Below are 27,937 nucleotides of genomic sequence, written 5' to 3' on the forward strand. Positions count from 1 at the left end.
ATATAAATTTATAATTTTTAATTGAAGTAGATTTACAGTGTTTTGTTAGGTACACAGCAAAGTGATTCAGTTATACATATATATCTATTTTTTTAGATTAATTTCCCTTATAGGTTAGGATAAAATATTGAGTATAGTTCTCTGTGCTTCACAGTAGGTCTTTGTTGGTTATCTGTTTTATATATAGTAGTGTGTATATGTTAATCCTAAACTCCTAATTTATCCTTCCCCCTACAAATAAAATAATATTAATAAGCATGCCAATAACACAAAGTTAAGTGCTACCGACTTGCCCAAGTGAATCCCTTTCAAAACATACATCTTCCACAATCGTGTTGCCCCATCACATTTCCCTCTCTGATCAGCCAGTCTTCCTTGGACTTCTTCATGTTTCCTCCCAGCCTTTAATTGATTATAGGTAGAAAGTAATGAACCTTATTTTGGTTTAAAGTTATTTAGGATATTATCATTCCTGATCCTCTCCCAATCCTTATTTACTGTCAATGTACTAAAAATAACTTTTCTTATGCTTTTATTTTTCTCCTAGGAATTGACTATTACAACAAGATCATTGATGATTTGTTAACAAATGGGGACATGCCCATAGTGACCCTCTATCACTTTGATTTGCCTCAGGCCTTGGAAGACCAAGGAGGTTGGTTGTCAGAGGCAATCGTTGAACCCTTCGACAAATATGCCAGTTTTGCTTCAGTACATTTGGGGATTGAGTCAAGCAGTGGATCACTATAAATGAGCCTAATATTTTTGCCCTGCTGGCATATGAGTTTGGTGCATTTCCTCTTGGTGTGCCTTACGTTGGAACTAAAGTTTTATCAGGCAGCTCATAATTTGATTAAAGCTCATGCCAGATCCTGGCACAGCTATGAATCCTTATTCTGATAAGAGCAGAAAGGTATGGTGTCTCTCTCAATTTTTGCTGGCTGGGTGGAACCAGCAGATCCCAACTCAGTGTCTGACCAGGAAGCAGCTAAAAGAGCCATGGCTTTCCAATTGGATTTCTTTGCTAAGCCCATATTTATTGACGGCGATTATCCTGAAGTTGTCAAGTCGCAGGTTGCCCTCACGAGTAAAAAGCAAGTTTATCCATCGTCCAGGCTTCCAGAATTTACAGAAGAGAATAAAGTGATCAAAGGCACTGCTGATTTCTTTGCTGTGCAGAATTGTACGACTTGCTGAGTCAGGTACCAGGAGAATAAGAAAGGAGAACTGGGTTTACTCCAGGATGCAGAAGTTGAAGTTTTTCCAGACCCATCTTGTACAAGTTTGGATTGGGTCTATGTGGTGCCGTGGGGAATACGTAAACTACTGAAATACATTAAGGTAAATGCACCTTTTGTTTGTGTCCATGTGTATTCAAACATGGGAAGATGGGCAGACGGGCATATTTCTGTGTGTATAAGAACCCGAACAAAGAATGATTTAGGCAATAGCATATACATTTGTTGGCCTGGGAAGAGATGATTAGGATTTAAGTCGATGGAGGTTAACTAGCTGATAAAGGGCTTCAAAGCTATTATTAAATTTAGGATTAAATTAAATCCTAAATTAAATTAAATTCAGTTGTGGCTACAGTAGCTTGGACATATTTTTCAGGCTGGGGTCACAACTGGTATTACTAAAAGGGATAATAAGGGTTGAAATAGCTGGATCCTTTTTGGGTCTCTGTTACACTGGATGGCATCCAGGTAGCTGAAATTAAAAATTTTAAGGTATCAGTTTTCAGGATCCCTGCTGTGTGGGGGGATAGAGGCTGTAGCTGCTGGGAGGGACCAAGGGGTTAAGGAGAAATGACAATCAGCAGATGCTGATGGAAGAAAGATACTTCTGTCTTCTCATTATAACAAAAGTCATTCATGGATATTTGCACAGTTTTTCTTTTCCATTGTTAGTTATAAAAGGTCAGCACGCAGAACATTAAGTTAATAGGGTCAGTGCAATTTGATGAAAACTAGTTTTGGGGTTGTAGTTTAGAGAAGGTAGAGGGGAATGCACCTGATATAATGAGCTTTTTTTTTTTTTAAACATCTGTTTGGAATAAAACTTCTGCTTTCTTGTTCCAGGATATGTATAATAACCCTGTAATTTACATCACAGAGAATGGGTTTCCCCAGGGTGACCCGACATCTTTTGATGATGCTCAACGCTAGGAGTATTTCAGACAGACGTTTCAGGAACTGTTCAAAGGTACCATTTGAAATGATGAAAGATCAATTGTGCAAGCTTAATATAATTTTCCCATGTGCCTATTTGCATTCAGGAAAGACCAATGATTTTGAAAGCTGAAATTCATGTAAATCAGTGTAAAGCCATGTAATTAAGAGAGAGGGGAGAAAAAAAAAAGTATTTAGGAAGGAGGAAGGTGAGGATTTTGGTCTAGCTTCAACCTGCTGAAATTTAAGCAAGTAAAAAGCGACTGTCTTCAGCATTTTGTGACTCCTGGGTGAAGGTGACATGAATAGAAGGAGTGGTGGCTGTTGGGAGAGAACCTTAGTTATTACAAAAAGATCAGCTGTGACCAACTAGAGCATGTTTATTTGCATACTTTAATATCCTAACTACCAAGAAATGAATTGACAGAATTCTTAAAGGACCAAAATTAAGTATTTGTTCAATAAACTTTAAAGTGGTATGCATCTTCTATCAATGCATGTTTCATTTAAACTGTTACCAAGCAGCAGAAACAGTTTTTATTGTCATATAGAATCTGTGAATTTTGTTTCAAGACAATATTATTATTCTGGTATCTCCTTTTCCCTGATGGGATTCCTTTCATATTTGAAAACAAATGTGAAGGAATAATCTTTAACTGGTAGCACACATTTCTACCCCAGTTAATTTCTCCCTTTTAGCTACCACTTGGAACACTGTTGCTTCGTAAATTTAATTTCTCCTCCCTATAAAGGAATAATATCATAGCAACAAAATTCAATGCAAAATTAGATTTTCAATTTCCTTTTTTTAACCATGATAGGCACAGTTATTTCTCATCATTCTGTTTGAGAGGTCCTGGAATGATTCTTTCCAAAATAAATCAGTAACATACTGGAATCAGCCAGAAGGAATTCTGGAAAGTGACATAAAGTGGTTTCTTTCCCAAACCTAAAATATATTGACTCAGTTCCTCACCTGGGCCTGGAGTTTATTGACAGAGGGCAATTGGACTCCTACAGATTGATCCAAGCAAAATCATTCTTTTGTGTTACAGACAAAACGGATTCATCCTCTGTGTGGGAATTCCCCATCTGATAAGAAAAGGAAATCTCTAGGTTTCTGAGATTCTCCCCACTTCTCCCTATAAATGACCCTATTCATAGTTAATACACTGATGTTCCCAGCTTCACCCCACCAGACAAGTAGGCTAGTTACCATCATCAGATTTATGCATGCCATAGGGAACACAAACGACTTGTCCAAGATTGTTCTGTGCATGTTAGGGAAAAGAGAGAAAAAATTGAAATTGGCTTTCTTCATTCCCAGCTCTGTTTAGTGCTAACATAAGGACATTTCATTGCTCTCTGAAATTGTTTCAAGTACTTTATACAGTCCCTTAGATCTTTAAGACCCTCAAACTAAGATAACTTAAAGATAGAAAAGTTACTGAAGGCAAGAGTAGAAAATGTGAGAAGATTTGGTTTGTGAGCAACAGGAGAGAATAATAGGGTTAGGAACAAAATCCTGTTTTTGAACTTGTTGAATTTCTATTGTACTTTTGAATTGATGTAAAAAGTATCACGTACTTAAACCATTAATTTTTCACAGCATCTACAATCTCTTCTGATTCTTAACATTAGATAATTTATATTCATTGTAATTAACACAAAATATTGTATTTATTTTGATTTTTAAAAAATATGTAGCCTTTCAAAATGTGCAGAAATGTACACATTGACCAAAAACCCTATATTAAGTGTATATTCTGGACTGGGTATAGTGATAGCTATTTTTCATATGTTGTTGTAGTGGACAACAATTTTTTCATCTGCAGTGAAACTCTCTTTTCTAGTAACGAATCTGTTTTTTTCTATGAAATACCCACCTCCCCCCATCCTTAGACTCACCATACCAAGGGCCATGTAAGTAGAATAAAATACTGCTGTTTGTCAATAGATAATTGATTGGTCTAGATATAGGCACATGACATGAGCTGGGCCAATCCCAGTTCTGCCCTAGGATTTAAAACTTGGACCAATCAGTTTGTCTGTCTCATAGCTTGGATTGACCTTGGCAGGCCATTGGTGGCTATGCCTTGCCATGTAAAGTTTAGGGGTAGTGAGAAGGTGAGCTGCAGGTGCCCTAAGGGAAATGGAGACAAGAAACGGGGAGAGATTCAGGAGGGCACTTGCACCTCTAATTCCACTTTTTCTTCAGAGCCAGCTGCATGCGTGTTCTTGAGAAACATTACTTTTACTTACAACTAAGTGCTCTTTCTGCTTCATCTGCTTCTGACTGGATTTCTATCACTTGGAACAAAGAAAGTCTTAATTGATGCCATCATCTCATTTTATTTTCAAAACAGTGAGATGAGGTCATTGCTCCTAATTTACAGATGAGCAAACTGAGTTTCAAAGAAGCTAAGTCATTTGCTCAAGATCACAAAGTTACTACGTAGTATTTACTAGAACAAGGCAGAATGTGTATATTATTATTACTACTACTGTTGGTGTTGGGCTTTCTGACTCAGAGTGCTTGCTTGTCCCACCACACTTCTCCAAACTTTTCCTCACCTTTGGTGCCCTGGGCTTGCACAGATTCTTTGAAAGTGCTTCATGCTGCTTCTGCAACAGCCGACAGGTCCTACGACCTTGGACAAAACTCAGACACCCTGTATCCTGCCTGTTGTCAGAGGCACAGAGCTGAAGTTACTGATCGATTTCCTGAGACTCTTCCAAGGTAGCGCTGATGATCTTGGTTAGTGAGAACCTTACTAGTAAGAAGCACCTTGTGTGCAATTAAAAATAATAACAGACCGAGGAAGACATTTGTGGGAAGCGCTGCAGGTGGGAGCCCTCCAGAACCCAGGGAGTCCATAGATGGACTATGGCTTTGTGATTCCCATGAAAAAAGCCCTCCCTCCAACATCACCCATCAAGACAGGCACATAATGACACCATAGTTGGATCAATGGCAGTGTTACTAATCTCTTCAGGTAAAATCCCACAACAATTAATTGAGCAGTAAAAAGAAAGCTAATGTTTCTGTTTCCTTTTGGGAAAGAAAAAAAAAAAAAGAGGAAAAATGTCATTTCAAGAAAAAAAAATCAGCTAACACCTTTTTAATCATTGCATTATTTAAATGCCTTTAAATAGATTGTGTTTTAATTAATGCAGATATAGATGAGAGAAAAGCAACACAGTGGAGACAAAAACACTGTAAATAACATAGAACTAGGCTTGCATTCCAGTTCCAGTTATTCAAGGACGGGCAAAAGGTTCAAACTCCCAAACTCTCAGTTTGTTCAGCAATAAAAATGGGATAACACTTTCCCTGGCAGAGTTGTTGAAAAGATTTTGTTTAATAAGCTATTGTGTTAAAAACCCCAAGCAATTGTCTGGCACATGGTAGGCCCTCAACAGATGGTATAATTATTATTATTACAAAATGTGCATTTTTAAGAACATATTTATCACCCCAAGTTATTTTCCTTATTATTTAAAAAATAGAATACCAAGACATTAAAAAAAAATTCCATCCTCCCTCAAGTCTCTAAGTTATGGCAGAACATTCCCCCATGTCTGCAATTTTCTCCATCATTCTTTTTGGGAAACCTCTGAATGAGTGTTGTAACATTGGCCCTCTGGCTATTTATGATTGAACCCTGTGGAGGACAAAGCAGCCAGGACCTCCCTCCATTTGTTATTCCTTTGGAGAGGTTGCCAGATTAGGTGAAAAATCAAACCATTGTAGCAGAAACAACTGTCAATCAACTGGGTACCTGGAATTGTTCTGCCACAGGAAGTTTTGGAAAAGCTCAGGGAGCAGTGATCTTCAAAGAGTTAGGCTTTTCTCACATGATATGAATCTTTATTATATACATAAAATTTACACCAGTCCTTGCTGCTCTGGAGCCAGCAGGCAAGTTTAAGTTCATATGTAATCACACACAAAGGGATACCTCAATAATCTGAATGTTGATGAGCAGGTGAGAAAGTGTGAGAAATCAGGGGAAGTTATTCTCAATGGGCGATACTTGACCCAGGACCTAAACTCTCCTAAAAGGGGATTCCAGTTGGGTTCAACCTGCTCCTCACACCTACCGAATATATGCCTGTTCTTGGCTTGGTTCCCAATCTTTCCTCAACTGGAATGTCATGGTCTTTGCCTTCTTCCTGGCCCAGTCCTGTTTGGGGTAGATCGACTAGCTTGAAGTCAGGCAAGACATGGGTTTGAAATTTAGTTCTTCCACTTACAAGTTCAGTAATTTGGGGAAAAGTCTTAAGCAAACAATACTTCAGCCATCTAATTTTTAAAATGGGGATAATAAGAACATCTATCTTCTAAAACATGGTGAAAAATGAACAAGATAATGCATATCAAGCCTACATACAGAGTCTGGTACATTAAGAAAGATTCCATAATGATGGTTAATTTTGGGGGGCATCTCTGAGCCCTCTGAGAGTTGGAGCTGTGTCTTTTTTATAGTTATATCTTCAGCCCAGAGTACCGTTTCTGTCATGTAGTAGCTTTCTACACGTGTTTGTTGAATTTGGTTGTGTCTATCAGAGAAGAGTTAGTCAATGGATAATGAGAAATAAATGATGAAATGATTGGGAACTGTATTTTCTTTCCCTAAAGAAATATACCCCACACAGGAAAAAAAATGCAGCCTTCTGGAAAGTTTCTGAGCCAGCCCAACTTTCCAGTGAGATCCATGCCTGAGTTAGCACAGTAGTAGATGATTGCAGAGAAGATTTGTTAATGACCAGCTTTAGGCTTTTAATGACAAAACCCCTCAGCAAGATGTCATCAAATTTATTGAAGACTTCACTGAAAGTGTTGAAGCTGATGCATTGTAACAAGAAGGTTATAAATCTTGCAGCTTGGGTATACCACCAAGACAGGATGCTGAGCGCAGAATCACCCTGCTGTTGTCTGTCAGCATTCTCCCTCCCTCACTTCCCATGGAGAACCAGGAAAGGAGAAATACATCCATTTCCAAAAGTGGTGCAGACCTGGCAGCCACCTGCCTATGCCAGTTTCAGACCACAGAGGCCCATTTAACTGGACAAAATGTGTTAAGCACCTGTGTTTTTCTAAATGTGCATTAAAAAAGTCCTAAGAATTGGGGAAGATCTCAAAGTTTGACTCATTGACCTTTTGGAAAAATGAACGTATTAAAAATCCATTGCAAGCTCAGAATAGAGACTCAGTTACTTGAATATAGAGTATCACTCCATGTCTATTGTTTTATTGCTTCTCAAAGTAAACCTTTGTCAACCTAGCCCTATGGAGCAGTTCATCTCATAGCTCACAGAGAATTCACAGCTTTGGGAATGTGTGGGGTGGAATGTTGGATGCACTTAATACTGTTGCTCCTGGCTGGACTGGATGGAGCTAGCGAAGAGGAGTCAAGATCGGAATAGAGAAGGAAGAATGAGATTCGAAGGCCGTGCACAAGAATTGTTTGTGTGTGCTAGTGTACGGACTTGTAGCATTTGAAAAGTCATAAAGAAAACAATTTCCAATATATCTGTATCCCACCAACCTACATACTCGGACCACACATAAACTCAGGCAGCCAAAGATTACAGAGTAAACCTTAAGCAGAGATATGCCAGATGACCTTCCCCTGTTGCTTCTCCCCTACTTCTCCCCAAAGTTCAGTAGCATACTTACCTTTGTCTTCCATTCTCCCGTATGAAGGGTGGCAGAGTAGAAAGTCTGAAGGGTCTGAAGAGTGAAGACTAAGTCCTGGGTTCTGGTGGTGTGCACTTGGGGAAGTTCTCATTGGGACTCTGAATGTCAACCTCCTCACCTGTTAAATGGGACAGATGCTAATTGCCATCCTGCCTAACCCAAAGTCAGTTGTGAAAATAAAGTAATTTATGTGTATGTATGTCCTGAGCACCTTAAAATGTTAGATATTATTCTCATATTTGATATAGTTACTTTACACCTTTAAGGACATCATCACTCTGGCCAAAAATACATAATCTGGACCTTAGTGTTCTCCACTGCAAAGGGAAGTGTTCGGTGCCCATTATCCAGATCCTGTCAACATTTACAATTCTCATATTCTATGGTTTTTATTTTCCTGCACGTTTCTGAAGGGCTATGACAGTGGGATCAGATTAGGGGTTTGAGAGAACGTGTTCTATGACCAAGTGACTGGTGTGGTGCTTGGCAAAGCTCAGAATCAAACACACACACACACACACACACACACACACACACACACACACACACTGCTGTTGTTGAACTACTTCGCCAGACTTATCCAGGTGAGGCCCATACTGATGTGATCAGGAACATACACCATTTATCAGGCACACCCTCTTAGAAACACAGAACCTGGTGCATCTGCTTCCTGGGAACAGGTTTCATGGAGTTGCCCATTTGACAAGCAGCTCAATCACACATCTGCCCTTGTGCTTCCTGATTAGAAACCATTCTTTATCTTATATTTCCATAGCATTCTAATACATATGCTCTGCCCCCACAGATGGACATTCCCTTGGGCTTCTTTTTAATTCAACTGTTTTGAGGGGATAATTACTTAAGGTTCTCCACCACATCAGACCCAGTGAATTTTAATACTACTATACAGCCTTTAAAAAATTTATTTAGATGATCCCAAACTCATACTCCATTTTTAGAACAATCTGTCCAGTACTTTTTGTGTTGATGTAGCAGCAAACAGAAGTGCAGTTGTATTTTTATAACTGTAAAAGAGACCTGTAAAATAATCAAAGTATAATTTATCTGAAGAAAATCTATTTTTCCAGTATAAAGAGTAGACTCAATAGAATCTTGAAAAAGGGGCAAAAATAAGGATTTGATAATGCTTTTTAAAATGAAGTATAATTGAGATATAACATTGTATAAGTTTAAGGTGTACAACATGTTGATTTGATACATCTATATATTATGATATATATTATAATATCACCATCTTAGTGTTAGCTAAAACCTCTAATACGTTACAGAGTTATTATTTCCTTTTTTTTTTTGGCAGTAGGAACAATTAAGATCTAGTCTCTTACAACTTTGCAGTTTATAATACAGTATTGCTGACTATAATCACTATACTGTGCATTAGCTCTCCAGAACTTACCTATTTATCTATTAGTTCATAGTTTGCACCCTTAAACAACGTCTCCCTCCACCCCCAGCCTCTGGTAACCACCATTATACTCTCTGTTTTTACAAGTTTGGCTTTTTTAGATTCCACATATAAGTGATTTTATGCAATATTTGTATTTTTCTGTCTGACTTTTCACTTTGCGTTATGCCCTCAAGTTCCATCCATGTTGTTGCAAATGGCAGGATTACTTTTCCTTCTTCTCATGGCAGAATAATAGTCCACTGTGTGTTTGTGTGTGTGTGTGTGTGTGTGTGTGTGTGTGTGTGTATGTATGTATATATCAAAACTTCATTATTATACATTCATCTGTAGATCTGTTGATCATTTGTTGATGGACACTTAGGTTGTTTCCATATCTTGGTTATTGTCAATAATGCTGCAGTAAACATAGGAGTTCATATATCTCTTGTCTATCATCAAGAAGACTAGAGATAATGATTGGCAAGGATGTGGGGATAAAAGAACTCTTGTACACTGTTGGTAGGAATGTAAATTGATTCAGCCACCATGGAAAACAGTATGGAGGTTTCTGAAAAAATTAAAAATAGAACTACTATATGATACAGCAAAATCCACTTCTGGGTATATATCCAAAGGAAATGGAAACAGGAGTTTGAAGAGTTGATGACTTTTTTCACCTGTTTGGGGAGAGAGCAATACTGGAATATTCAGGTGTTGAGAGGGCTATTGGAATTGAGAGAAGGTGAACATCTCAGGTTTTCCCCAGGTGAAGTTGTCCTCAATTGTCTGTCTACATAAGCTCTTATTTTCTGATCTCCAAAATAACCTGATTACCACCTGGCCTCTCAGTTATCTAAGAACCTGCTTTGGAACAAGGCTAGTAGAATTTCTCTTAGTGTGATTGGCAGGGATTGCCTGGATAACTGTGTTAAGATGGATTCTGTTGGACAGCTGTGGGCTCTTGGAAAGAAGAGGGAGAAGTGGATGGCCAGGTGTTAGTCATTCCTACTCAGGAAACTTTTGGAGTTTTCCAAATCTTGGAAAAGATATTCCCCACTATAAATTATTACATTGACATTATGTCTTATAAATCAAAGTCTTGTGAGTTCATCAGTGGAGATTAGCTTTGGGTGCACTAAGAAAATGAGTGTCTGGATTTGCAGTGTTGCTAATTAGACCTTAAGCAGTGTTAATCTCACCAGTTCTATGGCCTTCCCCTCTGTGGTCTTATCTTACCTATTTATAACTTTGATATTACTTATGCTGGACAATTGCTCTACAGTGACATACATATTGTTTCTGCCAGCTTTCCCAAGCTTGTCATTGAGTAAATTCCTGGTTAACTACACCCTATATTGTTTTTTCAATATTGAGCCTGACACTGTATACAAGAAAATCAACAATATTATGAATAAAACATTAAACATTGGTGCCATAAACTGATTCATGAGACCCTCGTACAACTGCAGCCCTGTCACAATTGAATACTTGTTGAATAAGCCAACTGAATAGATGGAACTTGGGAAACACTTTGGTTTTTGAAGACAATGCCCATTATAATCCTTGAAAGGAAGGGAAAAAACCATTTTTAGGAGAAAATGGAAGTTATTAAAAGGTATAAGCATTCACAGACAAAAGCAGTGTGTAGTAAGATTTTATGCACCATTTTTTTACAGACAAAATTCTAACCAGGATACAGTTTTGGGGTTTTTAGTTCTATACTCAGCATTCAGTAAGTGCTAAGTAAATGTTTAATGAGTGACTAGGAGATTGAATCTACATTAGCAGGAAAACTGAATTACTCTCCAGAATTTCAATGAATATTAGATTTATACCATCATTTTGCTTTTTAAAAGAATTTAAATAAATGGTAGATTGTTTTTACTATTATGAGAACAATTTACATGCATCAAGATTAGGCATGAGTGCTAATTGTACCCCTTTGACATTAAACTTGGGTGTGTTGTGACAATAATTGAAATCTATGCTAAAGTTTTTTAACCTTTCTATAAATGCACTTAACCTCTCTGTGCCTCAGTTTCTTCATTTGAAGAATAAAAGGCTTAAACTAGCTATTCTTTTGGGATCCTTCCAGTTTAAGAATTATGTGACCCTCTAGATATTCTTTCTCGGCAGGTATGTCAAGGATCATATTTTATTAGAACTCTTGGTAATTTCTTAGGCTATTTAAAAAAAAATTAAGTCTAAGGAATTATAATTAATAGTCTTTTTAAAAGAACTTCCTTCATTCTTCTCATCCAGCTACTTAATTTGAAATGTGAACACTTTTTTTATCTGGGCATAAAATTAGACCTTGCTCTCCAATGAACTGATTCTATTGATATTGATTCAGTTTCCAGGTAACATTTTCTTGACCTTCAATCTGGGTGTTTCCTCCTTTATTCATTTGTATTGAAAATGAACCTCACTTTTCTTCCCCTGAGAAAGTTATCCCTTGAGTTCAGAAACAGAAGGGTCACCTCAGCTTCAAGTTTTACAAAGTTACTGTGGAGAGTGTAAAATCTCAGAGAGGAAATTGAATGAACAAATCAGTTCAAAGAATTAGAGGAAAATTCTCAATTGAACAACTCCACGGCAGTTGCAATCATGAGCAGTGAAATCACCTTTCAGAACAGGATCATGGCAAGCACCACCTAATCTATCAAGTTTTAAGACAGTTAAGTATGATTTTCAAGCTTTGCCATAAATGCATAATTTAATTCAGTTAGGCAGTGCAGTAATTTTAACTTTCTTTAAATTTAACTTGAGCATGAAACTTTTGTCTCTGGGCAAGATCCTGAATTAGAAGGGAGGATCAGATTTCAGAATTACTTTCCCGCAATAATTCTGGGGAGAGACTTCATATATGGGAAGTCTGTTTTTTTATTCTGAATTTTTGAGCAGAGAGATAACTCTAATCAGGGCTCCTTTGACCCCAAGTTACTGTTTAGGTAGCATTTTCTTCAATACAATGAAAATATCAGCATGATGCTAGAGATGAAAATAGTTCCTTTTAAGGCTTCTTAAGGCTTATCTGGAAATGCTACATGAAGCAAGAAGGGCAGTCTCTTTGATGAGGGTCATCTCAGAAGTGCAGCGTCTTCTTGGTGTGAATGAGATTAGCTAATGAAACAGTATCATGGCCGGAGATGATTCCATGCCTTTCTAAAGTTTAGCCACTTTCCCTCCTTGTTTGTGATATTCCATTATAGGAATCACTGTCTGCTTTGAGATAAGTGAAACCATTATGTGTGGAGGAAGAAGAGGCATTGGAGCCTTGAAGAATGTTAATTGGTGCTTGTGAATACAGGTGAACAAGAAGCCATAAATGTCTCAGGTGAAATTGTGACTGAGCTTGGGACTAAAAAGTAGATGATGGGAGAAGGAATGTACCACACCTGTTTATGAAATAACTTTTTTTCTCCCCTAACAAGTTGAATTCATTTCTTTTATAGATGTAACTCCAGCCTAAAGTCTTAAATAATTTTAAATGACCATGTTCTTTTACGAGGCAATTCAAATATTGGGTTGGCCAAAAAGCTCGTTTGTGTTTTTTTGTAAGATGTTATGGAAAAACCTAACAAACTTTTTGGCCAACCCAATGTATTTTATAGTTAAAGATAAGTGTATTAACACAAAAATTAGATCACTGAATAAAATATGAGTAAATGAATGTATATTAAGTATATACATTTATTGGTAAATCATTTTGTTATGTGGCTGAGGCTGTGCTAATTTAGTCTCTTAAAATATTTTCTTCCGAAGATGTTCAGGCTATATTCTTCATCCTTTGAATGAGCAGTTGGCCTTTTATTAAAAAAAAAAACAAAAAAAAACCTTGCAAAAATATTTCATGCCCAGAGTTTGCTGCCCTCGTGAATACATGATAGCAATCTCAAGAATGGCTGAGAAAAATTCTTCAGCGTGTCTGGAAAAACAAAGAGTATGGGGCTTCCCTGGTGGCGCAGTGGTTGAGAGTCTGCCTGCTGATGCAGGGGACACGGGTTCGTGCCCCGGTCCGGGAGGATACCACATGCTGTGGAGCGGCTGGGCCCGTGAGCCATGGCTGCTGAGCCTGCGCGTCCGGAGCCTGTGCTCCGCAACAGGAGAGGCCACAACAGTGAGAGACCCGTGTACCGCAAAAAAGAAAAGAAAAGAAAAAAAAACAAAAACAAAGAGTATGACCCACTGATTGTGCCTAAGTTTTATACAGACAGGCGGAAAATTTTATGAATACTTTTATATAACAAGAATTTGCTTGTTTGACATAGTGAAAGAACATATTCCTTAAAGACACAGTTCTGCCCTCAAAATCTGGCTCTGACACCCTGTCTTGTTTTGTAACCTTGGACAAGTTATCCTAACTTTATGAGTCTCAGTTCATCATCTGCGAAATGTTATTTTTGGTGGGGATTAATGATATACTTCATATCCTAGAAAAATGCTTGGCACATAAGTCCCCCAAATGATAAAAAATGCAGTGAATTCTTTGTTACCCAGCATCTATTATCCAGGATTTTAGAAAAACTGTGACTTCCTGCACAGTCATCAAGCACTGATAATTTATATTTCTCTTGATGACCCTGAAATTCATTCTGAATCATTAGAGAAAGATTAAATTATAATCAGTTTAGTTTCAGTGTTAAGTGTATTTTAATATTCTCATTCTTTAAAAATTTGTAATCCTTCTGCATGTGGTAACAATTAACAGAAAATATTTGATTAGCTGGAGCACTCCATTTCCTGACTATCTGACTAATAAAGAGTTTATTGTGTATTGCTGGAACCCAAACTCTGCCCTGTGGATCAACTGGGCATTTGCTGTGTGGGTTCACTTCACACAGCCTTATATCCATTGTCAGAGTCAATGTGTTGACTTTATTGCCTGGTGGAAATTCTAGAATTAACCATTAAATATTCTCAAACAATAGTCTGAGTCTACACAAGGCCCTTTGCGTATTTTTGATCACAAGGTCATAATACTGGTCATCCAGTCTGATTTTGTGCAGATGAGTAACTAAATCTTCTAGCCCTGATCCTTGTCCGTTCTTTTCCTATGGATTTCTAGAGATGGACATCTCAACCAACATTAGTACCCAATCTATCTTGGTGTTTCATCAACCTTTAGTTTTATCCAATCGTGTTTTAGACATTTTCACCAGGCTTTTTAGGCTACATAACCTTCTAGATGAAAACTTCACTGTTCACTTAAATCATTTTTGTGGTTCTTCTTTGAATTATCCACGTTTCTCCCATTTTTCTGGTCCCCCACATAGTGTCACATTCTGCTTTAAAAGATGGCTTAACAACTGACTTGTGTTAGAAATAGTCTTTAAAAATGTATCGATGTATAGTTTCTTTGTGATCTCAGTAAGATGGATTTTCAGGCAAGCAGATTGATTTTGTAAGTTTAATTGATCACCGTAAGACATAGTATTCATCCGTCCTTCTCTGTCTGGCTTCATGCTGCCTTCCTTTAACTCTCTGCCTTGCCCTGAAATCCCCCTTCCAACCAACAGTCTTCTCTTCCGTAATATCCGTCACATCCCAGCTGACATTCCCAGTACTTAGTGAATACAGTGGTGGCTGCAGAAGGAGGGTGATGGTTTCCTTTAAATGGGGAGCAAGGACAGGTAGCTGGTGAAGAGTTAATTTTGCTTTCCAAGATCAGGTGACTGTTGGTCCTGGTACGAAGCCAGGATTTGTGAGGCTCCTGTCAAAATACGGGGTCTTCCTTGGCAATGTCTGGGTGTGTGCTAGGTGAAGACAGGAGCCTGGGTGACTAGCCAGAAAGCAATAGTTAGCACTCTAACCCTGTGCTGTCTCTGAGACTAAACACACTAGGTAACCATAGATCAGTTGATAAGGTAAGCTACCTATTACTACTACTGTGTGTAATTTCACCCCAAAGTGATTTTTTTTCCTCCTTATATAGACATATATTAAAACCAATAACTCAATGGTAATGTTATCACTGTTTCTCTAGGCACAACAAACCTATATTTGTTTGACTATTGCAAACATGTTTCATGTTTGACAAACCATACTTACATTATAGGCCTATGCTGAATCTTCTGAGAACCATAATTTTGAACTTTGGTATATTAGAATCGTCAATTGCAATCAATTGACGATTGACAAAAAAATGGTCAATTTTTACTGAGGAGGCTTCTTTAAGAAAATGTGACATTTTCCTAGTTATGGAATCAGAGCTCCTTGGCAGAACAAATGAATTTATGTTAACATAAAATGTTAAAACTTAAGAATGTTCATAAAATTGAAGTTAAAATCTCTTCACTGGTTTTTTGTATCAATACATGCCAGAAATGTCATATTGAATATTTGTATTGGCCAGTCGTTGAGGAAAGTTTATATGAAGTTTCTTATTCTTTAACTTAAATTTTTTTCTGTTGAGATATAATTGACATATAACATTATATTAGTTTCAAGTGTACAATATAATTCAATATTCGTATATATGTTGTGAAGTGATTCCCCAAATAAGTCTAAGTTGTGTTTTAACTCTTGATATTCCTAATGCTGGATTCTCTTATAAATTTGGGTAATTGCATTCAATCTAAGTCATTTATTGCTTTCCTTTTATTTAAGAGAGATCTGCTTCTTTGAAAAATCATCTTCTTTTTGTATTTCTAGTTTTAAAAATATTTTTTGAATAATACAAACACTGTTAAATCTCTCTTATTCAGAATAATGGTAGGGAGAACAGTTAAATGCCAGTTTAACTTGTTGAGAGGTATTAATTTTTGTCAGTTATCGAAGATGGGCCATTTGATTATATATTCAGGTTCCTGATGGAAAGAAATGCAAGCTAGTAAGCCAGAACCAGGAGGGAAAGGGAGAATACAAATGTTCTGACAATAGATGTGGACAGAAAACTTGAAAACTGGCACATAGCTTCCTGGCAAAGGGATTCATCATTCATTACAGCAGTAGTATTGAGACTGTGTGCTGTGGAGCCTTGGGTTCCATGGAGATATCTCTGGGGACTCTGTTAGATTGTATCGAGAGAAAGTGAGAAATTAGGGCTCTGGGGCACATCAGTTTTCATTGGTTGTATATATCAGAAATCCATAAAAATTTTCATTTGAAAAGAAGACTCTGTTGCTAAAAAAGGAAAAATTGGATACCCACTGACTAATAGGGAACTAATTATCAGAGGGGAAAAAACATAGTAGTAGATTGGTTAAAGAGGGTGGAGTAGAAGGTCATGTGCTCACTCCCTCCTGCGAGAGCACTGGAATCACAGCTACCTGCTTAGCAATCATCTATAGGAAGACACTGGAACTCACTAGAAAAGATACCCCACATCTAAAGACAAAGGAGAAGCTGCAATGAGATGGTAGGAGGGGCGCAATCACAATAAAATCAAATCCCATAACCACTGGGTGGGTGACTCACAAACTGGAGGACAATTATACCACAGAAGTCCACCCACTGGAGTGAAGGTTCTGAGCCCCACATAAGGCTTCCCAACCTGGGGGTCTGGCAATGGGTGGAGGAATTCCCAGAGAATCAGACCTTGAAGGCTAGCAGGATTTGATTGCAGGACTTTGACAGGACTGGGGGAAACAGAGATGCCACTCTTGGAGGGCACACACAAAGTAGTGTGTGCATCGGGACACAGGGGAAGGAGCAGTGACCCCATGGGAAACTGAACCAGACCTACCTGCTAGTGTTGGAGGGTCTCCTGTAGAGGCAGGGGGTGGCTGTGGCCCACTGTGGGGACAAGGACACTGGCAGCAGGAGATCTGGGAAGTACTCCTTGGCATGAGCCCTCCCAGAAGCTGCCATTACCCCACAAAAGACCCTGCAGCCTCCAGTGCTGGCTCACCTCAGGCCAGACAACCAACAGGGAGGGAACTCAGACCCATCCATTAGCAGACAAGTGGATTAAAGTTTTACTGAGCTCTGCCCACCAGAGCAACACCCAGCTCTACCCACCACCAGTCCCTCCCATCAGGACACTTGCACAAACCTCTTAGATAACCTTACCCACCAGAGCACAGACAGCAGAAGCAAGAAGAACTACAATCCTGCAGCTGGTGGAACGAAGACCATATTCACAGAAAGACAGACAAAATGAAAAGGCAGAGGACTATGTACATGATGAAGGAACAGCATAAAACCCCTGAAAAACAATTAAATGAAGTGGAGACAGGCAACCTTCCAGAAAAAGAATTCAGAATAATGATAGTGAAGATGATCCAGGACCTCAGAAAAGAATGGAGGCAAAGATCAAGAAGATGCAAGAAATGTTTAACGAAGACCTAGAAGAATTAAAGAACAAACACCAAGAAGAATTAAAGAACAAGCAAACAGAGATGAACAATACAATGACTGAAATGAAAAATACACTAGAAGGAATCAATCGCAGAATAACTGAGGCAGAAGAATGGATAAGTGACCTGGAAGACAGAATGGTGGAATTCACTGCTGCAGAACAGAATAAAGAAAAAAGAATGAAAATAAATGAAGACAGCCTAAGAGACCTCTGGGACAACATTGACTGCAACAACATTCGCATTATAGGGGTCCCAGAAGGAGACAAGAGTAAGGACCCAAGAAAATATTTGAAGAGATTATAGTTGAAAACTTCCCTAACATGGGAAAGGAAACAGCCACCCAAGTCCAGGAAGTGCAGAGGGTCCCAGGCAGGATAAACCCAAGGAGAAACACGCTGAGACAGATAGTAATCAAATTGACAAAAATTAAAGACAAAGAAAAATTATTAAAAGCAACAAGGGAAAAATGACAACATACAAGGGAACTCCCATAAGGTTCTCAGCAGAAACTCTACAAGCCAGAAGAGAATGGCATGATATATTTAAAGTGATGAAAGAGAAGAACCTACAACCAAGATTACCCGACAAGAATCTCATTCAGATTCAATGGAGAAATCAAAAGCTTTACAGACAAGCAAAAGCTAAGAGAATTCACCACCACCAAACCAGCTCTACAACAAATGCTAAAGGAACTTATCTAAATGGAAAACACAAGAGAAGAAAAGGAGCTACAAAAACAAACCCAAAACAATTAAGAAAATGGTAATAGGAACATACATATCAATAATTACCTTATATGTGAATGGACTAAATGCTCCAAGCAAAAGACACAGGCTTACTGAATGGATACAAAACAAGACCTATATATGTGCTGTGTACAAGAGACCAACTTCAGACCAAGGGACACATACAGACTGAAAATGAGGGGATGGAAAAAGATATTCCATGCAAATGGAAATAAAAAGAAAGCTGGAGTAGCAATACTCATATCAAATAAAATAGACTTTAAAATAAAAACGTTACAAGAGACAAGGAAGGACACTACATAATAACCAAGAAGAAGATATAACAATTATGAATATATATGTACCCAACATAGTTGCACTTCAATACATAAGGCAAATGCTAACAGCTATAAAAAAGGAAATCAACAGTAACACAGTAATAGTGGGGGACTTTAACACCTCAGTTACACCAATGAACAGATCATCCAGACAGAAAATTAATAAGGAAATACAAGCCTTAAATGACACCATAGACCAGATAGATTTAATTGATATTTATAGGACATTCCATCTGAAAACAGCAGATTACACTTTCTTCTTAAGTGTGCATGAAACATTCTCCAGGATAGATCACATCTGGGGTCACAAGTCAAGCCTCAGTAAATTTAAGAAAACTGAAATCGTATCAAGCATCTTTTCCAACCACAAAGCTATGAGATTAGAAATCAATTACAGGGCAAAAATGTAAACAGCACAAACACATGGAGGCTTAACAATACGTTACTAAATAGCCAAGAGATCCCTGAAGAAATCAAAGAGGAAATCAGAAAATACCTAGAGACAAATGACAATGAAAACAGGATGATCCAAAACCTATGGGATGCAGCAAAAGCAGTTCTATAAAGGAAGTTTATAGCAGTACAATCCTACCTCAAGAAACAAGAAAAATCCCAAATAAACAATCTGACCTTACACCTAAGGGAACTAGAGAAAGAAGAACAAACAAACCCCAAAATTAGTAGAAGAACGGAAATCATAGATATTAGAGCAGAAATAAATGAAATAGAAACACAGAAAACAATAGCAAAATCAATAAAACTAAAAGCTGGTTCTTTGAGAAGATAAACAAAATTGATAAACCTGTAGCCAGACTCATCAAGAAAAAGAGGGAGAGGACTCAAATCAATAATTTTAGAAATGAAAAGGAAATTACAACGGATACCACAAAAAATACAAAGAATCCAAAGAGACTACTACAAGCAACTCTATGCCAATAAAATGGACAACCTGGAAGAAATGGACAAATTCTTAGAAAGGTATAACCTTCCAAGACTGAACCAGGAAGAAATAGAAAATATGAAATGACAAATCACAAGTCATGGAATTGAAACTATGATGAAAAATCTTCCAACAAACAAAATTCCAGGACCAGATGGCTTCACAGGTGAATTCTATCAAACATTTAGAGAAGAGCTAACAACCATCCTTCTCTTCCAAAAACTGCAGAGGAAGGAACACTCCCAAACTCATTCTACAAGGCCACCATCACCCTGAGACCAAAACCAGACAGAGATATTACAAAAAAAGAAAACTACAGGCCAATATCACTGATGAATATAGATGCAAAAATCCTCAACAAAATGCTAGCAAACAGAATCCAACAACACATTAAAAGCATCATACACTATGATCAAGTGAGATTTATCCCAGGCATGCAAGGATTCTTCAATATATGCAAATCAATCAGTGTGTTACACCATGTTTACAAACTGAAGAATACAAACCATATGATAATCTCAATAGATGCAGAAAAAGCTTTTGACAAAATTCAACACCGATTTATGACAACAACTCTCCAGAAAGTGGGCATAGAGGTAACCTATCTCAACGTAATAAAGGCCATATATGACAAACCCACAGCAAACATCATTCTCAATGGTGAAAAACTGAAAGCATTTTCTCTAAGATCAGGAACAAGACAAGGATGTCCACTCTTACCACTATTATTCAACATAGTTTTGGAAGTCCTAGCCACGGTAATCAGAGAAGAAAAAGAAATAAAATTAATACAAATTGGAAAGGAAGAAGTAAAACTGTCACTGTTTGCAGATGACATGATACTATACATAGGGAATCCTAAAGATGCCACCAGAAAACCACCAGAGTTAATCAATGAATTTGGTAAAGTTACAGGATACCAAATTAATGCACAGAAACCTCTTGCATTCCTATACACTAGCAATGAAAGATCAGAAAGAGAAATTAAGGAAACAATCCCATTCACCACTGCAACAAAAAGAATAAAATACCCAGGAATAAACCTACCTAAGGAGGTAAAAGACCTGTACTCAGAAAGCTATAAGACACTGATGAAAGAAATCAAAGATGACAAAAACAGATGGAGAGATATACCATGTTCTTGGATTGGAAGAATCAATACTCTGAAAGTGACTATACTACCCAAAGTAATCTACAGATTGAATGCAACCCCTATTAAATTACCAATGGCATTTTTTTACAGGCACAAAGGAGCCCAAATAGCCAAAGCAATCTTGAGGGGAAAAAATGGAGGTGGAAGAATCAGAGTCCCTGCTTTCAGATTATAGTACAAAGCTACAGTAAACAAGACAGTATGGTACTGGCACAAAAACAGAAATATAGATCAATGGAACAGGATAGAAAGCCCAGAGATAAATCCACGCACCTATGCTCAACTAATCTATGACATAGGAGGCAAGAATATACAATGGAGAAAAGACAGCCTCTTCAATAAGTGGTGCTGGGAAAACTGGATAGCCACTTGTAAAGGAATGAAATTAGAACAGTCCCTAACACCATACACAAAAATAAACTCCAAATGAATTAAAGATTTAAATGTAAGACCAGACACTATAAAACTCTTAGAGAAAACATAGGAAGAACACTCTTTGACATAAATCACAAAGAGATCTTTTTTGACCCACCTCCTAGAGTAATGGAATGAAACAAAAATAAACAAATGGGACCTAATGAAACTTAAAACCTTTTGCACAGCAAAGAGACCTATAACCAAGATGAAAAGACAACCCTCACAATATGAGAAAATACTTGCAAATGAATCAACAAAGGATTAATCTCCAAAATATATAAACAACTCATGCAGCTCAATATTAAAAAAAACAAACAACCCATTCCAAAAATGGGCAGAAGACCTAAATAGACATTTCTCCAAAGAGATACATATGGCCAAGAGGCACATGAAAAGCTGCTCAACGTCACTACTTATTAGAGCAATGCAATCAAAACTACAATGAGGTATCACCTCACACCAGCTAGGATGGGCATCATCAGAAAATCTACAAACAACAAATGCTGGAGAGGGTGTGCATAAAAGAGAACCCTCTTGCACTGTTGGTGGGAATGTAAATTGGTACAGTCGCTATGGAGAACAGTATAGAGGTTCCTTAAAAAAACTAAAAATAGACTTGGAGCTTCAAGAGGGCGGAAGACTAAGGCACGGAGATCACCTTCCTCCCCACAAATACATCAGAAATACATCTACATGTGGAACAACTCCTACAGAACACCTACTGAACGCTGGCAGAAGACCTCAGACCTCCCAAAAGGCAAGAAACTCCCCACGTCCCTGGGTAGGGCAAAATAAAAAACAGAGACAAAAGAATAGGGACGGGACCTGCACCTCTGGGAGAGAGCTGAGAAGAAGGAAAGGTTTCCACACACTAGGAAGCTCCTTCACTGGTGGAGACAGGGGGTGGGCAGGGAGGAAGCTTCAGAGGCACAGAGGAGAGCGCAGCAACAGGGGTGGAGAGGGCAAAGCGGAGAGGTTCCCACATAGAGGATCAGTGCCAACCAGCACTCACCAGCTTGAGAGGCTTGTCTGCTCACCCGGCAGGACGGGCTGGGGCTGGGAGCTGAGGCTCGGGCTTCGGTCGGATCGCAGGGAGAGGACTGATGGCGTGAACACAGCCTGAAGGGGTTAGTGCACCACGGCTAGCCGGGAGGGAGTCCGGGAAAAGTCTGGAGCTGCTGAAGAGGCAAGAGACTTTTTCTTGCCTCTTTGCTTCCTGGTGCGCGAGGAGAGGGGATTAAGAGCACTGCTTAAAGGAGCTCCAGAGACTAGTGTGAGCCGCGGTTGTCAGCGCAGACCCCAGAGACAGCATGGGACGCTAAAGCTGCTGCTGCAGCCACAGAGAAGCCTGTGTGCGAGCACAGGTCACTATCTGCACCTGCCCACCGGAAGCCTGTGCGGTCTGCCACTGCCAGGGTCCCGTGATCCAGGGACAACTTCCCCAGGAGAACCCACAGCGCGCCTCAGGCTGGTGCAACGTCATGCGAGCCTCTGCCACCGCAGGCTCGCCCCGCATCCATACCCCTCCCTCCCCCTGGTCGGAGTGAGCAAGAGCCCCCAAATCAGCTGCTCCTTTACCCCGTCCTGTCTGAGCAAAGAACAGATGCCCTCAGGCGACCTACACGCAGAGATGGGTCCAAATCCAAAGCTGAACCCTGGGAGCTGTGCGAACAAAGAGAAAAGGAAATCTCTCCCAGCAGCCTCAGGAGTGGTGGTTTAAATCTCCACAGTCAACTTGATGTACCCTGCATCTGTGGAATAACTGAATAGACAACGAATCATCCCAAATTGAGGAGGTGGACTTTGGGAGCAGCGATATATATATTTTTTTCCCTTTATCTCTTTTTGTGAGTGTGTATGCATATGCTTCTGTGTGTGATTTTGTCTGTATAGCTTTGCCTTTACCATTTGTCCTAGGGTTCTGTCTTTTTTTTTTTTTTTTACTTAAAAATATATTTTTGTTAATAATTATTATTTTTTTATTTTAATGACTTTATTTTATTTTATTTTACTTTATTTTATCTTCTTCTTTCTTTCTTCCTTTTTTTTCTCCCTTTTATTCTGAGCTGTGTGGAAGACAGGCTCTTGGTGCTCCAGTCAGGTATCAGGGCTGTACCACTGAGGTGGGAGAACAAAGTTCAGGACCCTGGTCCACAAGAGACTTCCTAGATCCATGTAATATCAAACGGCGAAAATCTCCCAGAGATCTCCATCTCAACACCAAAACCCAGCTCCACTCAACGACCAGCAAGCTACAGTGCAGGACACCCTATGCCAAACAACTAACAAGACAGGAACACAGCCCTACCCATTAGCAGAGAGACTGCCTAAAACCATAATAAGGCCACAGACATCCCGAAACACACCACCAGACGTGGACCTGCCCACCAGAAAGACAAGATCCAGCCTCATCCACCAGAACACAGGCACTACTCCCCTCCACCAGGAAGCCTAAACAACCCACTAAACCAACCTTAGCCACTGGGGACAGACACCAAAACAACGGAAACTACAAACCTGCAGCCTGCAAAAAGGAGACCCCAAACACAGTAAGTTAAGCAAAATGAGAAGACAGAGAAACACACAGCAGATGAAGGAGCAAGGCAAAAACCCACCAGACCTAACAAATGAAGAGGAAATACGCAGTGTACCTGAAAAAGAATTCAGAATAATGATAGTAAAGATGATCCAAAATCTTGGAAAAAGAATGGAGAAAATACAAGAAACGTTTAACAAGGACCTAGAAGAACTAAAGAGCAAACAAACAATGATGAACAACGCAATAAATGAAACTAAAAATTCTCTAGAAGGGATCAATAGCAGAATAACTGAGGCAGAAGAACGGATAAGCGACCTGGAAGATAAAATAGAAGAAATAACTACTGCAGAGCAGAATAAAGAAAAAAAAATAAAAAGAATTGAGGACAGTCTCAGAGACCTCTGGGACAACATTAAATGCACCAACATTTGAATTATAGGGGTCCCAGAAGAAGGAGAGAAAAAGAAAGGGTCTGAGAAAATATTTGAAGAGATTATAGTTGAAAATTTCCCTAACATGGGAAAGGAAATAGTTAATCAAGTCCAGGAAGCACAGAGAGTCCCATACAGGATAAATCCCAGGAGAAACATGCCAAGACACATATTAATCAAACTATCAAAAATTAAATACAAAGAAAAAATATTAAAAGCAGCAAAGGAAAAACAACAAATAACACACAAGTGAATCCCTATAAGGTTAACAGCTGATCTTTCAGCAGAAACTCTGCAAGCCAGAAGGGAGTGACAGGACATATTTAAACTGATGAAAGGGAAAAACCTACAACTAAGATTACTCTACCCAGCAATGATCTTGTTCAGATTCAACAGAGAAATTAAAACCTGTACAGACAAGCAAAAATTAAGAGAATTCAGCACCACCAAACCAGCTTTACAACAAACCCTAAAGGAACTTCTCTAGACAGGAAACACAAGAGATGGAAAAGACCTACAGTAATAAACCCAAAACAATTAAGAAAATGGTAATAGGAATATACATATCGATAATTACCTTAAATGTAAATGCATTAAATGCTCCAACCAAAAGACATAGACTGGCTGAATGGATACAAAAATCAAGACACGTATATAGGCTGTCCACAAGAAACCCACTTCAGACCTAGGGACACATACAGACTGAAAGTGAGGGGATGGAAAAAGATATTCCACACAAAAGGAAATCAAAAGAAAGCTGGAGTAGGAATTCTCATATCAGACAAAATAGACTTTAAAACAAAGACTATTACAAGAGACAAAGCAGGACACTACATAATGATCAAGGGATCAATCCAGGAAGAAGATATACCAATTGTAAATATTTATGCACCCAACATAGGAGCATCTCAATACATAAGGCAAATACTAACAGCCATAAAATGGAAATTGACAGTAACACAATCATAGTAGGTGACTTTAATAACCCACTTTCACCAATGGACAGATCATCCAAAATGAAAATAAATAAGGAAACACAAGCTTTAAATTATACATTAAACAAGATGGACTTAATTGATATTTAAGGGCATTCCATCCAAAACCAACAGAATACACATTCTTCTCAAGTGCTCATGGAACATTCTCCAGGGTAGATCATATCTTGGGTCACAAATCAAGCCTTGGTGAATTTAAGAAAATTGAAATCATATCAAGTATCTTTTCTGACCACAACGCTATGAGACTAGATATCAATTACAGGAAAAAATGCGTAAGAAATACAAACACATGAAGGCTAAACAGCACACTACTTAGTAACCAAGAGATCACTGAAGAAATCAAAGAGGAAATCAAAAAATACCTAGTAACAAATGACAATGAACACACAACGACCCCAAACCTATGGGATGCAGCAAAAGCAGTTCTAAGAGGGAAGTTTATAGCTTTACAAGCCTACCTTAAGAAACAAGAAACATCTCATATAATCTAAACTTACACCTAAAGCAATTAGAGAAAGAAGAACAAAAAACCTCCCAAATTTAGCAGAAGGAAAGAAATCATAAAGATCAGATCAGAAATAAATGAAAAAGAAATGAAGGAATCGATAGCAAAGATCAGTAAAACTAAAAGCTGGTTCTTTGAGAAGATAAACAAAATTGATATACCATTAGCCAGACTTATCAAGAAAAAAAGGGAGAAGACTCAATAGAATTAGAAATGAAAAAGGAGAAGTAACAACTGAAACTGCAGAAATACAAAGGATCATGAGAGATTATAAGAAACCATATGCCAATAAAACGGACAACCTGGAAGAGATGGACAAATTCTTAGAAATGCACAACCTTCCGAGACTGAACCAGGAAGAAATAGAAAATATGAACAGACCAATCACCAGCACTGAAATTGAAACTGTGATTAAAAATCTTCCAACAAACAAAAGCCCAGGACCAGATGGCTTCACAGGCAAATTCTATCAAACATTTGGAGAAGAGCTAACAGCTATCCGTCTCAAACTCTTCCAAAATGTAGCAGAGGAAGGAACACTCCCAAACCCATTCTACAAGGCCACCATCACTCTGATACCAAAACCGGACAAAGATGTCCCAAAGAAAGAAACCTACAGGCCACTATCACTGATGAACATAGATGCAAAAATCCTCCACAAAATACTAGCAAACAGAATCCAACAGCACATTAAACGGATCATACATCATGATCAAGTGGGGTTTATCCTGGGAATGCAAGGATTCTTCAATATACTCAAATTAATCAACGTGATATACCATATTAACAAATTGAAGGAGAAAAACCATATGATCATCTCAATAGATGCAGAGAAAGCTTTTGACAAAATTCAACACCATTTATGATAAATACCCTGCAGAAAGTAGACATAGAGGGAACTTTCTTCAACATAATAAAGGCCATATATGACAAACCCACACCAAACATCGTCCTCAATGGTGAAACACTGAAACCATTTCCAGGAATAAGACAAGGTTGCCCACTCTCACCACTATTATTCAACAGAGTTTTGGAAGTTTTAGCCACAGCAATCAGAGAAGAAAAAAAATAAAAGGAATCCAAATTGGAAAAGAAGAAGTAAAGCTGTCACTGTTTGCAGATGACATGATACTATACATAGAGAATCCTAAAGATGCTACCAGAAAACTACTACAGCTAATTAAGGAATTTGGTAAAGTACCAGGAGACAGAATTAATGCACAGAAATCTCTTGCATTCCTATACACTAATGATGAAAAATCTGAAAGTGAAATTAAGAAAACACTCCCATTTACCATTGCAACAAAAAGAATAAAATATCTAGGAATAAACCTACCTAAGGAGACAAAAGACCTATATTCAGAAAATTATAAGACACTGATGAAAGAAATTAAAGATGATACAAATAGATGGAGAGATACACCAAGCTTTTTGATTGGAGGAATCAACAATGTGAAAATGACTCTACTACCCAAAGCAATCTACATATTCAATGGAGTCTCTAACAAACTACCACTGGCGTTTTTCACAGTACTAGAACAAAAAATTTCACAATTTGTATGGAAACACAAAAGACCCCGAATAGCCAAAGCAATCTTGAGAAAGAAAAATGGAACTGGTGGAATCAGGCTCCCAGTCTTCAGACTATACTACAAAGGTACAGTAATCAAGACAGTATAGTACTGGCAGAAAAACAGAAATATAGATCAATGGAACAGGATAGAAAGCCCAGAGATAAACCCACGCATATATGGTCACCTTATCTTTGATAATGGAGACAAGAATATCCAGTGGAGAAAAGACAGCCTCTTTAATAAGTGGTGCTGGGAAAACTGGACAGGTACATGTAAAAGTATGAGATTAGATCACTCCCTAACACCATACACAAAAATAAACTCAAAATGGATTAAAGAACTAAATGTAAGGCCAGACACCATCAAACTCTTAGAGGAAAACCTAGGCAGAACACTCTAGGACATAAATCACAGCAATATCCTTTCTGACCCACCTCCTAGAGAAATGGAAATAAAAACAAAAATAAACAAATGGGACCTAATGAAACTTCAAAGCTTTTGCACAGCAAAGGAAACCATAAACAAGACGAAAAGACAACCATCAGAGTGGGAGAAAATATTTGCAAAGGAAGCAACTGACAAAGGTTTAATCTCCAAAACATACAAGCAACTCATGCAGCTCAATATCAAAAAAACAAACAACCCAATCCAAAAATGGGCAGAAGACCTAAATAGACATTTCTCCAAAGAAGATACACAGATTGCCAACAAACACATGAAAGCATGCTCAA

At 38.3% G+C, this 27,937-nt stretch overlaps 1 protein-coding gene across 27 annotated transcripts in view; it reads left to right on the top strand.

Moving 5' to 3' along the window:
• Window positions 1–27,937, top strand: part of LOC307185656 (cytosolic beta-glucosidase-like) — a 488,042-nt gene that overhangs the window by 62,243 nt on the left and 397,862 nt on the right. For 25 of the 27 annotated variants that reach the window (XM_079920052.1, XM_079920037.1, XM_079920033.1 and 22 more), the window contains exons 4-5: window positions 548–1,341; window positions 2,082–2,205. In XM_079920052.1, the coding sequence (XP_079776178.1) occupies window positions 548–750 (203 nt within the window). In that variant the 3' untranslated portion in view covers window positions 751–1,341; window positions 2,082–2,205. Of the gene's footprint in view, window positions 1–547; window positions 1,342–2,081; window positions 2,206–12,495; window positions 13,798–27,937 lie in introns of those variants that run through there. The other 2 variants (XM_079920032.1, XM_079920045.1) reach the window with 2 other exon arrangements.

This window comes from Stenella coeruleoalba, assembly GCF_951394435.1.
Source record: "Stenella coeruleoalba genome assembly, chromosome: 4".
NCBI classification, from domain to species: domain Eukaryota; kingdom Metazoa; phylum Chordata; class Mammalia; order Artiodactyla; family Delphinidae; genus Stenella; species Stenella coeruleoalba.